The sequence below is a fragment of the Thermobia domestica genome, chromosome 10 (genome assembly GCF_964235325.1).
Source record: "Thermobia domestica chromosome 10, izTheDome1.hap1.1, whole genome shotgun sequence".
Taxonomy (NCBI): Eukaryota; Metazoa; Arthropoda; class Insecta; order Zygentoma; family Lepismatidae; genus Thermobia; species Thermobia domestica.
This window is the reverse complement of record NC_137463.1, coordinates 230,653,532-230,666,328: the sequence shown is the minus strand read 5'-3', so window position 1 is coordinate 230,666,328 and position 12,797 is coordinate 230,653,532. Positions and strand designations below refer to the sequence as shown.

At 39.2% G+C, this 12,797-nt stretch overlaps 1 protein-coding gene across 2 annotated transcripts in view; it reads left to right on the top strand.

Moving 5' to 3' along the window:
• The window catches only part of LOC145663054 (uncharacterized), a 75,544-nt gene that overhangs the window by 47,020 nt on the left and 15,727 nt on the right, over positions 1 to 12,797 (top strand). Inside the window, exon 1 of one of the 2 annotated variants that reach the window (XM_081729216.1) lies at positions 2,851 to 3,124. The exons of the other annotated variant lie outside the window; for it this stretch is intronic. Within the exon in view, the coding sequence (XP_081585342.1) occupies positions 3,098 to 3,124 (27 nt within the window). The 5' untranslated portion in view covers positions 2,851 to 3,097. Of the gene's footprint in view, positions 1 to 2,850; positions 3,125 to 12,797 lie in introns of those variants that run through there. 2 annotated transcript variants of the gene reach the window in all.

Genomic DNA, 12,797 nt, shown 5'->3' with positions numbered 1-12,797 from the left:
AAACTTAACCTTAATTCAAAATGGCGGATTTCAAGATGGCCGCCGTCAGATATACCCTTACTATATGACTTCCCCCTAGTCCTAATATGTACCCATATATATGTTATTCACCTTTTGTCGTTACAAGAGGTCTTACAGAGCTTTTACCTCCAACTGTATGAAGACTATTCTGTACTTCCATGTGATGTTCTGGTAGCTGTATCTCCTAAACCCCTGGAGCTTCGCACCTATAACTTCACTGAAATACTGACCACATTTAGTACTACTTTCTCATATGTGTCTCCGTCAGCAACTCGATTCACCCAAACGTAAGGTTTACTTGTAAGTAGCAGGAAGAGCGAGACGGGAAAGGGGAGTCCGCAATCCGGCAACACCGCGCGGAATATCGCGCACCGTTGGCTACTGCCCGTGATGCTTTACATCTGAAACACACAGTAATTCGAACTTACGAATTTGTAGTTAAAAACATCTAACATTCATGTTCCGTAACGTCTAATTATTGAAACTTAGTTACTTCATTAAACAGAAAAATAATGATTCGGAAATATTAGTTTGTGTCACCTTCAAATTCATAAGCGTGTTAACACATCTCTATTCAATTGTATATACGAGGACCGTTCGGAAACTAACCTCCGATTGAAATACCAAAGTAAATAAGAATGTATTATACACATCTGAAAACTACGTCTTTCCTCTATTTTTCAACGTAGTTTCCATAAACATTCAAGTATTTGTACTAGCTCTGCAGTAACTTAGAAATTCCATCAGCATAAAAATCTCCCGCCTATGCTTTGAGCCAGCCTGTGACCGCATGTTTCAGCTCCTCATCATCACCAAAGCGCTGAGATCCAAACCACTTCTCTTCATATGCATGAAGAGATGATTATGAGATTGTGAAATGTCGACTTTTCGCGAACTTTTCCATGAATTTGGTGAACGAGTTCACCAGTGACGGTCTCCCACTCTCTCTTCGCCATAAATGTATGTTTGTTCACTTTTAAATGAACGAACCCATTCACGAACAACTCCTTCACTCATCACACTTGGTCCATACACGGCACAGAGTTTCCGATAAATAGCTGCTACCGAATATTGTTTTGCCGTAAGAAAACGTGTAACAGCTCGCACTTCGCGGGGTTTTCTATTGCATCACATATTTTGAGATGCTACAAAAGTAGACTGCCCTCCTTATTTCACGCATAGTAACCAGTCGGAGGTTACTTTCCGAGCGCACCTCGTATATACGGTACACACTAATAGAAACCCCCATCCTTCATACCAGAATATAAAAACGGAAATTTGGATAATGGAAGTTGGCCCCCTTTTTCCCATTTAGAAGCTGAATCTTCGAAATGACGCATTCGATCACTTTTAATGAAGAGTTTATAGGCTATACCGAATTACATACCGCCAACATAAGCATCCTCATACTGAGCATTTTCTAAATAAAGAATCTCAAATTTTAACATTAATGAAATTGCCTCATTTTCCCTTTTATGGAGTGAAATCTTCCAAAATGCTTAAATATATATATATTCCGTTGTCTTTAGTTAACAGTTTAAATACCAAATTTTACACATCCAACTTAAGCGAGTTGCAACATTAGGCATTAAAGAATCGGAAATACGGATGTCATAGACATTGATTCCTTTTTCCCCTTAGGGGCCGTGGTGGCTCAGTGGTAGAGCGTTCACCTCTGGTGCTAGGGGTCTCGGGTTCAAACCCTGCTCCCGCCAAGTGAACTTTGTGGTGGACAAACACCGTGTGCGTGGGTTTTCTCGGGGTTCTCCCGTTTCCTCCCACTTTCTTCATTCCACCATTTCATTCATTACTCATCTTCACCGTCTCCTTTAGCCTAACCGGCATAATCGTGAGACGTAAAACAAAAATTTCATTTCCCTTTTCCCCTTGAAGAGCGGAACTTTTGACGAAATCTGGAAAACGTGTACATTTGTAGACCTATTTTTTTTAATGAGCTGTTCATATGCCGAATTCCATCGTCAAGAATTCCTGAGATGTAATCTTGGGTAAGTTACTTGTAAAATCGCAACGTGTTACAAGTTACTTTACTTTCCCTTCAAATGTAACGCGTTACTTTCCCCAGAAAAGTAACTGTTACCCTACTTCTAAAGTAACACGTTACTTTTAGGTCCGAAACTTTGAATATGTAGAAACCAGGGGCGGATCCAGGCCCCCCCCCCCAGAAGAGGAAACTTTCTTATTTTATATATATAAATAAAACCCATTCCAAAGTTTGGAGTCCTTAAAAGTAGCAGTATGATAACCCACCGCCCCCCCCCAGAAGTCAGTCCTGGTTCCGCCCCTGGTAGAAACAAACGTATTATTTCAATTTTCCGTACTACAACTATATCAACTACTACTACCGCGACTATTATTGTTACTATTATTATTGCACATTCTGATTTCCCCTAATCATGGTAAATGTTTAGAACTGTTAAATTCATAATAGTAGCGCTGCTATATCCTTTCATGCGAACAGTTACTTTATTGGAAATTTGATGTGCTTCGCTGACTTTATAAAACGCAATATTCCTCGTTCTAAATTGCTTCATGTAGATGCGAGAACAAATTCTTACTTGACAGTTACAGGAAAGAAACATTTGTTTCCGAAAAAAAAAAAAATACATATATTATAGTTAGTTATCCGAAATGTAACGCAAACTATGTACGTTACTTAAAAGAAACGTTGCTTCCGAAGACTGTTGAGATATACCCTACTATTCTCGAGAAAGACGAAAAACACTATCCATCTCAGGATACAATTAAAAAAAAAATCTTATGTCTTGGTTTCGTGACAAAGAAGTTTTCCGTAAGATTTTAGCTATAGTAGTGTGGCCCGGGTGTTGAAGAATAAGTGACTTTCACATCATAGTACAGATGAAAATGACCACTATGAAATACACATGGGAGAGAATAAAGAGTTTTTCTGTTCCGTTTTTTCTCCCATTCGCTCTTCCGTTCCTCCTAGCCACACGATTGGGATTTTGAATGCCAAATTTATTGATTTTGACGGAAGCCGACCGACCCTAGGCGAAGAAAGAAAAGGCCAGCAGGGAGCAGCGCTCACACAAGAAGCATGTATCCGTCGTTCATGAATTTAGGTGTAAGTGAGGGAAAACATCTTTATTTTCTTTTGCTTAGAATCTCATTATTTTTATTCACTTCTGCATGCATTTGTTTTTTATGCCTATGTTTATTGTAACAGCACAAGTGAACAAAAAATTGGAAGTTCCGGTGATGTAGTGGTTATGCGCAGTAGTGCATGTGTATTATTTTTTCTCCGAAAGCAAAAACCAGCCTTTCTACTTAGTTTTCTATCGTGTTTGTATATACAGATCAAAACTACCAACTGATATAAATAGGAAAATTAAACTAAATGCCAGTCTTGATCGAAGGATTGACACAAAGAATAAAACACGGTTAATAATATTGTAAAAGAGCTGCTGTATCAACTTCCGACATGTTTACGGATATCGTACGTTTGTCCCTGACCTACGGTTATACCAAACAGTAGATCCATCATCACACTGCACGCGATCAATGAACAAGATAAGCGGAAACACGCCTCTTAATATTTCCCAGCTGAGTACATACAGTATATTGATTAGATATAAGTAGTTGATAACGTTCTCAATATATTGTTAAGAGGTCTGATACTAAATTTCAGTATTAAGATAGTAATTTAGAGGAGTCGCCATCTTTATTTTTAATTTTTTTAATTGTCAGCTTTAAAATAAGGGCAAGAGTCTTAATTTGAAAGGGCTGAAATGAAATTTCTAATGTAACGCCCCACGATTATGCACTGATGCTAAGGGAGATGGTGATTGTAATAATGGATGAAATAACGGAATGAAGAACGTGAGAGGAAACGGGAGAACCCCTAGAAACCCCACGTACATGGTGTTTCTCCGCTATGAAGCTCCCTCGAGGCTAAGCGGTCAGCGTACGCGCCTTTGGCGTGAGAGACTTGGATTCGATTTCTGGCGGGAGCTCATATGGTTCGGATCCTACGTCACACTGTAGGTCCACGTCTCATATAGCCACGCTGCTGAACAGAACGCTAAACTCACAAATAAATTGAAATCAAATTTGTCCACTATGAAGCCAACTTGGCACGAGCTGGGATTGAAGCAGGAACCTAACGCACCAGAAGTGAGCTATCCGCCCTCTGAGCATTCGAAATGATGGCGAGAAGCGATGAAGGAGGAATCCCCCTCTCGTGAAAATTAATCCTGTGTACGTATTATAGAAGTAGCTTCCCTGCCGTGGAAATTCCCTGTATCATGATTACATTTCACAAAATGTTAACTGTTGCTTGTGATATAGTATAATTATAAGTACTTCTGTTTCTGCTAGTAGTAGTTCGGAATTGTCAAAATAAAATATGTTTTGCCACCATAAATTTAACACTTGAGACCACGTCTTTAACCTTTCTTCAGGTTACCTATGGTATTATTTTCAGTTTTATATGTGATTTATTATATTATTATTATTATTATTATTATTATTATTATTATTATTATTATTATTATTATTATTATTATTATTATGAATTATTTATAGATAAAAAATCCTTTCCTATCTACATGTTAAGTATGAAAATCTATATTTACGTTATGCATTTCTGCGCACTAAATGTTACATATTTGCTACAGAAATTATTAATTTGCCTTGCTACCCTCAGCTGAGAGCAGAGAAACTTCACATATTAATAGTTGGAGCTCTTTCGTAGCTATATGGTTAACGTACGCGTCTTTAGGTAGGGAGACCTGGGTTCGACTGCCGGCGAGAGTTATTGTGGTTCGAATCCCACGTTAAGCTATAGGTGTATGTATAGTATAGCCTCGCTGCTGAAATGGACGCTTAAACGTAACTCAATCGTTAATCAAAAAACAACAGATTAAGAGTTCTCATATTGTATTAGATCGAACATACATTGTATGTTTTGTTTTACTGCCGACTGGGGAACAAAAAAGTTTATGTGAGGTTTAAAAACCCCCCTTTTTATTAAAAAAAAAAAGACACTACAAAGATAAATCGAATATTATTTTGTGCATCACGGTAGCGATATTTAAAAACAATATAATTTGCGAAATCTACATATTCTGGAGCAGCAGTTCGTTTTTCCTGTTAGTTTAATTTGAACACTAGTAGGAATGTTTTTACTACAAAATAGTAAGCATTGTCTATTCCATCAAATAGTTATTATATCATTTAATTGTATACTAACAGCAAGCAAATAGAAGAAATTTTAAATGATTTCGACTCAAAAATATGTATATCGATCGAAATATATATCGATGAGTAAATTATTTTTTAAACAGTTCATTGTAGTCTTTGTAAGACCATCATCTGTTCATCATAAGGAGAAGCTGCACCTGGTAGCGCGGTCCTGTAATCCAGCTCTGTTGGAGAGGTAAAGAATGTGGTGGGGAACGGTCTGTGTTACCAGAATTGATCTTGAACGATGGTCTATGCACCTGTAAACTGAGATCGATTCAAACTAGAGAAGGACCCTAGTTTTTTTTTTTTTTTTTTTTTTTTTTGTAAGTAAAGTTCGCCATTTCTGTTGCTTTGTCAGTTCCTTTTTAATGTTTAGCTTCCTAGCATGGCCTTACGCTAATAGGCACGAAATCGACATTTAAAAAATAAATAAATAATTTCCTTTATCAGTTTCGCTACATGCTGCAGCTGGTTTATTTTTCGATGTTGCCAACGACTTAGGTAAGGTTGTCGGAGTTCACGTTTGTAGGAGGCCCCGACGTTCCTAACCTCGGGGTTGCATAAGGACGCAAAATCAGAAAGGCCTAATGTAAAGGTAACCAAGAATCTCTGTTCAATTGGCACTCACACCGTGAATTGAATGTGAATAGAAATAAGGCGAAGGCCAGTTATTCGTGTGGGTATATCCAACATATTACCTGGTTGTGGCAGTTCAGTTACACCATGAATTTGCGTAAGGACAGAGTGAACATGGGAACAGAGTGAAAGGGCGTGTATGCCGTACGAGTTCAAACTGGGGTCAAACGTCGCTGCAGCGGGGCGAAAGATATGCCAGACCTTTGGTGAAGATGTTGTGACTACGTGGACAGTGCAGCAATGGATTAACAAGTTTTAAGAACAGTGACGAAACACTCGAAGACGCACAACGTGCCGGAAGACCAACATATACAAAATGAAGAGCGTCAGGCAGAAATTGAAGCGAACAGTGGCCAGACATGTGAGGAACTGGGATTACAATTCAGTGTGAGTGGAAAAACCATTTGGCAGCATCTCCATCAACTTTGAAAGCACTACAAGTCCCACATGATTTGACTTCGGACCAGAATACGACGCGAGCAGACATCTGTTTCTTTGCAGTCTCGTCTGAAGAAGGAGCCATTTCTGGAGAGGGTTTGAAATGTGATGAAAAATGGTTGGTGTGCGAAGCTCCACGGCGCCGTCATCATCGGTTAGCATCCCATGAACCGGTTCCAAAACCAGCACTGCACGAGAAGAAGGTCCTTCTCTGTGTTTGGTGGACTGCTCGCGGCGTCGTGCATCGGGAACTGCTACCAGCTGGTCAGAACATCAATGCAGCTGTGTACTGTTAGCAGTTAAGTCGTGTTCAAGAAAAACTCAAAACTCTGGAGCCAGCACTTCTGAATCGCAAAGGAGTCCTTCTATTACAGGACACGCGGCTAGGATGACCGGGAACACCATTATACGCCTTGGATGGGAAACACTATTGCATCCGCCATACTCCCCGGACATTGCACCCGCCATACTCCCCGGACATTGCACCGTTCAATTATCACCTGTTCCATTCCTTGGACAATCACCTTAGAGGACGCCAGTTCAAATCTCTAGTAGATGTGCAAAATGTACTTGATACCTTTTTCGCTTCACGGCGCACCAAGTTCTTCCGCGATGGAATCAATTTCCGTCCAGAACGTTGGCAGAAGGTCGTCGATGCTGATGGGGACTGTTTTTGGTCTTCCGGTACGTCTTAGGTGACATATATCGATGTTCGAAGGTGGTGAGTGAAAAAGCGATAGAACTTTCTTGTTTACCTTTATTAATATCTTCTTTCGTAAATCTATGTAAACTAACTTACCTAATCTTCTCAACGGGTAAAACACAACTTACAAAAGTAATCAACTCACGAGGGAAGGGCGCGATGTCACTCAGAGATAATTGCACCAAATTTGGTGTAGTAGTAGTAATGGGAATAGAAAAGAACATGTGGAAACATTCGTTTCGCAGGCCTTCGAAATCAGAAACAATGGGCCCTACACTTCTGGAGAAGTATGTCGTGTCAGTCAGATATTGATAGGACGGAGCCTTTGCTTGCCGTTGGGACTAATGCAGAAGTTAAATAAAGTAGAATGAATACAGAAAAGATGAGCTGAACAGAAAATGCGCCAATGTCCGCCCTCAGTTCCACCAGACGAATGCCGGGAAACTAAATCATCAACTGCCCTTGCCATTACCCACCTTATCTCTATAAAGAGGAATTGAAATATATTTTTAAAAAATCAGTCTCATCTGTTCAGATTGAACATGTGTTGTTGTTTTTTAGCATATTATTTTTTTTTTTAAATACAGTTCCTGGTACTATGTGCGCCTATTATATTTTTTTGTAAATCTGTTAACAATTGTTTCATTATGTCAAAAAAAAAAATCATATAACTCACGGTATATTAAGGTTAACTACGGTTTTTCTAATCTTGTTGAGACCAATTTGGAAGCTGATTTTACGAACAAGCATGTGTGTAGACAGTAAAGACGTTCTGTCTCATATATACTAGGCAACAAAAGTGAAACACTCATGTTCATTTTGTGTTCACACTATTAAATTGTATTGTTCTTTTAAACATGCGAGAGTTACATTTGGAGTCTTGAACGCAGTTGTTACGAGGCTCTTTCTGTTTCCAATACATTTTGTTGCTTTCTAGTGATGAGTAGACCAAATTCAAATATTTCCTTTATTCTTTGCGTTAACATAGTTGTATTAATGAGCAGTCTTACATGTATTCAAACCAAAGATATTATAAAATAGAGGATCTGCCCATACAACAAAATCGTGAAGCCCTACGTCAGAGTTTCGCCACACCCACTTTGACCGCTCCGCGCCACTAAGATCGCAATGTTTCGAGCCAACAATTGTGGCGGAAACGTGAGTAGCCAATAAGACGTACCAGCTCAGACGATGTTCGGTTGTTTTGTAGCTTCACTGAGTTCATAGGATAAAGCTACGTATGGGCAGATTCTCTACTTCATAACATCCGTGATTCAAACAGTTGTTTTTGTTATGGCCATCCACAGTCGTTGTTATTTCAATCATCACTATTCCCAAAATATATTCACCTAACAAATACACGAATAGTTTTGGCGGGCGCCACGTCGTAGATATCAAACACCCGTACAAATGAAATCAGTTAATATTGTTGCGTTCAAACATTTAATACTTGCATACTGACAGCATCTTATAGTGTGAATAAATACAGCAACTTCATTTCGACCCCTTCCCTTAATTTCTGTATACATTTTCTTTATTTATTAATATAATTTCATTAAGCTAACTAGTGATGCATACCCAATTAGTAACGGCAAGAGCAGAGCAGTTGATAGATTTAGTATCCCAGCATTCGCCTGGTGGGACTGAGGGCAGACATTGACGCATTTTCTGTTCAGCTCATCTTTTCTGTTTTGATTCTACTTTATTTAACTTCTTCTGCATTGGTCGCAACAGCGAGCAAAGGCTCCGTCCCATCAATATCTGAGTGACAGGCCATACTTCTTCTAAACTGTAGGTGTAGAGTCCATTATTTCTGATTCCGAACGCCTGCGAAGCGAATGCTTCCACGCGTTCTTTTCTATTCCCATTACCTACCCCTACACATAATTTGGTGCAATTATCTCTGAGTGACATCACGACCTTCCCTCGTCAGTTTCCTTGAAATACCCTTTCGTGACCAAGTAAATACCATGTATGCTTTCTGTAGATATGATCTCTGGATTCGATCCCAAGTGAAGATACTGTCTTGGATAAAATCGAGTAACAATTCAGGTCGCACTTTAAACAGAAAGTTCGTCTCATATAACTTGGGTCCCGAAAAGAGACGTTAAAATGCAATCAGTCATTTTTTTAAAAAGAAACAATCACATGCTCGTAATTCCGAGTTCAATCCGCGGTGAGAGCACACGCGAACAGTTGATAGTCCTGAAAAGAACGTAATCATTTTCTTTATTCTAGTGACGTTCTGATTTTTTTTTAAAACATGTCATCCACTTCATATTGTAATTGTGAGACGTTGAACTGAAAGATTTCATTTTTTTTTCACTTCCAATATAATAAATATTTAATTTTTGATCACCTGAAACTATCCGTAGTAACTATAACTTAATACTACCCTGTATATTTCATTACGTTACGAGGCCCTCGTCAAATCACTGTCATGTGTAATCCCTAGTAAAGGCATATCATTTCTGTCAGGTAATAGAATGAGGTTTTCCTCATTCACACCAGGCAAATGCCGGGGCGGTACCTAACTTATAGGTCCCAGGCCGCTTCCTTCCTTCCCTTTCCCCGGATTGTGTGCTCGCCGAGGGACGTCATCCCTCAAAACGTGAAGGGCTAAATGGCCTTAGATGCCGAAAGCCCAGAAATCTAAATCCTAAATCTGTCAGGTAATAGCTTAGCTTACAATTTCTAACGATGCTTTGATTTTTGTATGAAGCATTGATGTTCGCCGCGTGGATGCCTTCATTTTGTATGGTGCAGCTATATTTGTATAGTATAGACTTAATCGTCCCATTCTGTAATAAAAATAAACGCTAACAACAGTGAATCAAAAGCGTTTTCCTGTAATACCATTCCTTTCTGAAAAGCTGAATTATAATGTGGATGGTAAATAGTGGCTGCGACGACTCATGAATCCTGGGATCTACGCCAATGACAGAACAGCTTTGCCTCACTGTGATGCATCGGAAGAATTCGGTGCGATTCGTGGAACCACACTTCCGGACGCACACTTGAGAAAACGTGAAATAGCAGAAGTGCACCAACAACGTTGCCAAACTTAAAAGAGATGGCGAATGAGTGACAAAAAAAAAAAACTTACAGAACTATAACACGAACACTAACGATTACTCGAATTAAAACGATAACAATAGTAATAGCAAAATATAAAAGAACGACAACAATAAAATAAAGCGAAACTTACTGGCAATCTGACAACACTGTACCCTCAGGAGATGTTGTCCGTATAGCGCGAGTAACGACACTGACAAATTTTCATGGATGAGGGTTAACGACTGGGACATACCCTCGCGTTCTGTTAGGTGCTGAAGTTGGTTGATGTAGGTTCAAGCTTCACGACTCCGTGCAATCACTATAAAGTGTAAGATTTGATCAACTGTACTTTTCACAATCGGTTTGGAGAACATTGCCAGCACTACCGAGTTAGTTGTTCTTTCTATGTGTTTTGTTCTGTCCGCCGTTGTACATGTAAATCAATTTTTAATTCCTAAGTTGGTAATGACTCGGGTGGTTCGAATGCGGTTTGCACAATCGTTCAGGTGGCGCTATAACGCAATGACTTGAGCATTACCGTTCAGTTATATACCGAACAAAATTTGAACCTCCTGCTCCACCTTCGTAGGGAAAAACAATGAAATATTTTTTAGTTTTACGTCCCAGGCATATGCCGGCTAGGCTAAAGGAGACGGTGATGATGAGAAATGAATGAAATGGTGGACTGAAGAAAGTTAAGAGGAAACGGGAGAACCCTGAGGAAACCCTCGCACACGGTGGTTGTCCACTACAAAGTTCACTTGGCGGGAGCAGGGTTTGAACCCGGAACCCCATGCACCAGAGGTGAACGCTCTACCACTGAGCCACCGCTATCCAGGGGTAAAACAATATTGCCACTAAAATACACATTTAGAGCGCCACTGATGTTTTTAAAATCTTAGACATAAACAAAACTAATTCCTCTTATCAGTTTCACTCCAAGCTGCATCTTTTTTCTTTCCTTTCTTTCTTTCTTTTTAGTAGTGACGATAATGTTATTTTATTTACTCACTAGCAGACGTGCCAGTTCTTTTCTTTAAAAAAATAATGATGTTTATGCAAAATCTTTGAAAGTACGCGTGAGATATATAACGACGAGCAATGCCTCGTCGTTGCCCCTATAGATTCTCAGGCCAGTTGACATGCTCGTTCTTCCACGGGAAAAAAGGTCAAAACAGAATTTAAAGATCTGAAAGGTATGCCACCTGGACCATAGAAAAACTGCTGAGTTGCCTACCTTGCAGACCCTATGGTTCACTATAAATTTTGAGCCCCAGTAACACCTCGAATCGAAAATTTGCTTCGGTCACGGGTGATTTTTACGACGTGACCATAAAAATTTGTATATTACATATGTACAAGGGCGGATCCAAGGGGGGAGCTATAGGGGCTATAGCCCCTCCTTGACGGTCAGATATACACGGGATAAAGTGGGCTTCAGTCCTCTTCTACCCTGGATAAAACGTCAAACTATGGTTTAGCTCCTCCCTTGGTCATATCCTGGATCCGCCACTGCATATGTATATAGTCCTCATATACAAATATAACAAGAATTCACCATGAGTCCTAAAAATTTTATTTTATTCAAGTATTATTACTAATTGTTAATATTTTACCTTAAAATTCAGTGCAGTTACTTTTAAAATCATTTTGAAAATTCAAATTCATGGAACCCAGAAACGGATTAACCCAGTTCCTATTATTTTATAGAAAAACAATTGCCTTGTAACTGAACAGGGTTCTGGAACAGAATAAATTCGTTTTCCAGGGCAATGTTTCTTCCAGACATGTTTTTCGGGAGCGTTGCCCCCCAGAGGAGACCAAAATAATATAATAATAAATAAAATAGTATCAACAGTGCCCTTCCGAATACTCTGCCCTGCTAAGCGAAAAGGCCTTATCTCCATTTCACATACTTTCGAGAAAATAAGCAAAACGCGTTTTGGCTTAGGCTGTACGTTCAAATTTGTTGTATTTCAGTAAAACTTTATTAAATATATTTTCACGATCTAAAATTTGTGTGGTAATACAGTTAAAATTGTTTTCTTATGAATTGCAACGTAAGTTCTTTTTGCTTACTTTCAGTTACAGTTTTGAACCTAAGGTAAACACTCATGACGTCATTACCCCCTACCTATTGGTCAAACCACGTCAATTTCACTTTAGATAGATGCAGAATTGTACTATAAACATTCCCATACCAATATCTCGATTTTCGAAAAATGTGGAGTTAAGGTCTTTTCGCTTAGGACGGCAGTACTGTGCTCCCCGAGAACCTGATAGTTCTCTGAAGGAAACACTGTACCAGGGTATCACTAATTATATGTTCCGCGAAAATTTCGTAAAATTTCTGCTGCGGGCGATTTTTATGAAACTCATAGTGTTGCCCCACGAGACAAGATGAGAAACGTGACAATTCTCGTGTCGTTTTCGAAAGGAGAATCAAGACGATAAAATTCATGACTCTCGTAGTCAATACTAATTGACATAAGCAGGGGCGTATTTAAGGGGGGCTTCCGGGCTTAAGCCCCCCCCCGAAATCTTATTTACTATAGTAAAGTATATGAAATATCTTGCAGAATTTTCACACTTTCAGGCAAAGCCCCCTCCCCCAAGTTAGCAAAAAAAAAAAAAAAAACGAAACAAAGTCGTAAATACGCCACTGGACACAAGTCTAGATTTCAAACATTATTTTAGTGTTACATGTTTTATAGTAGAA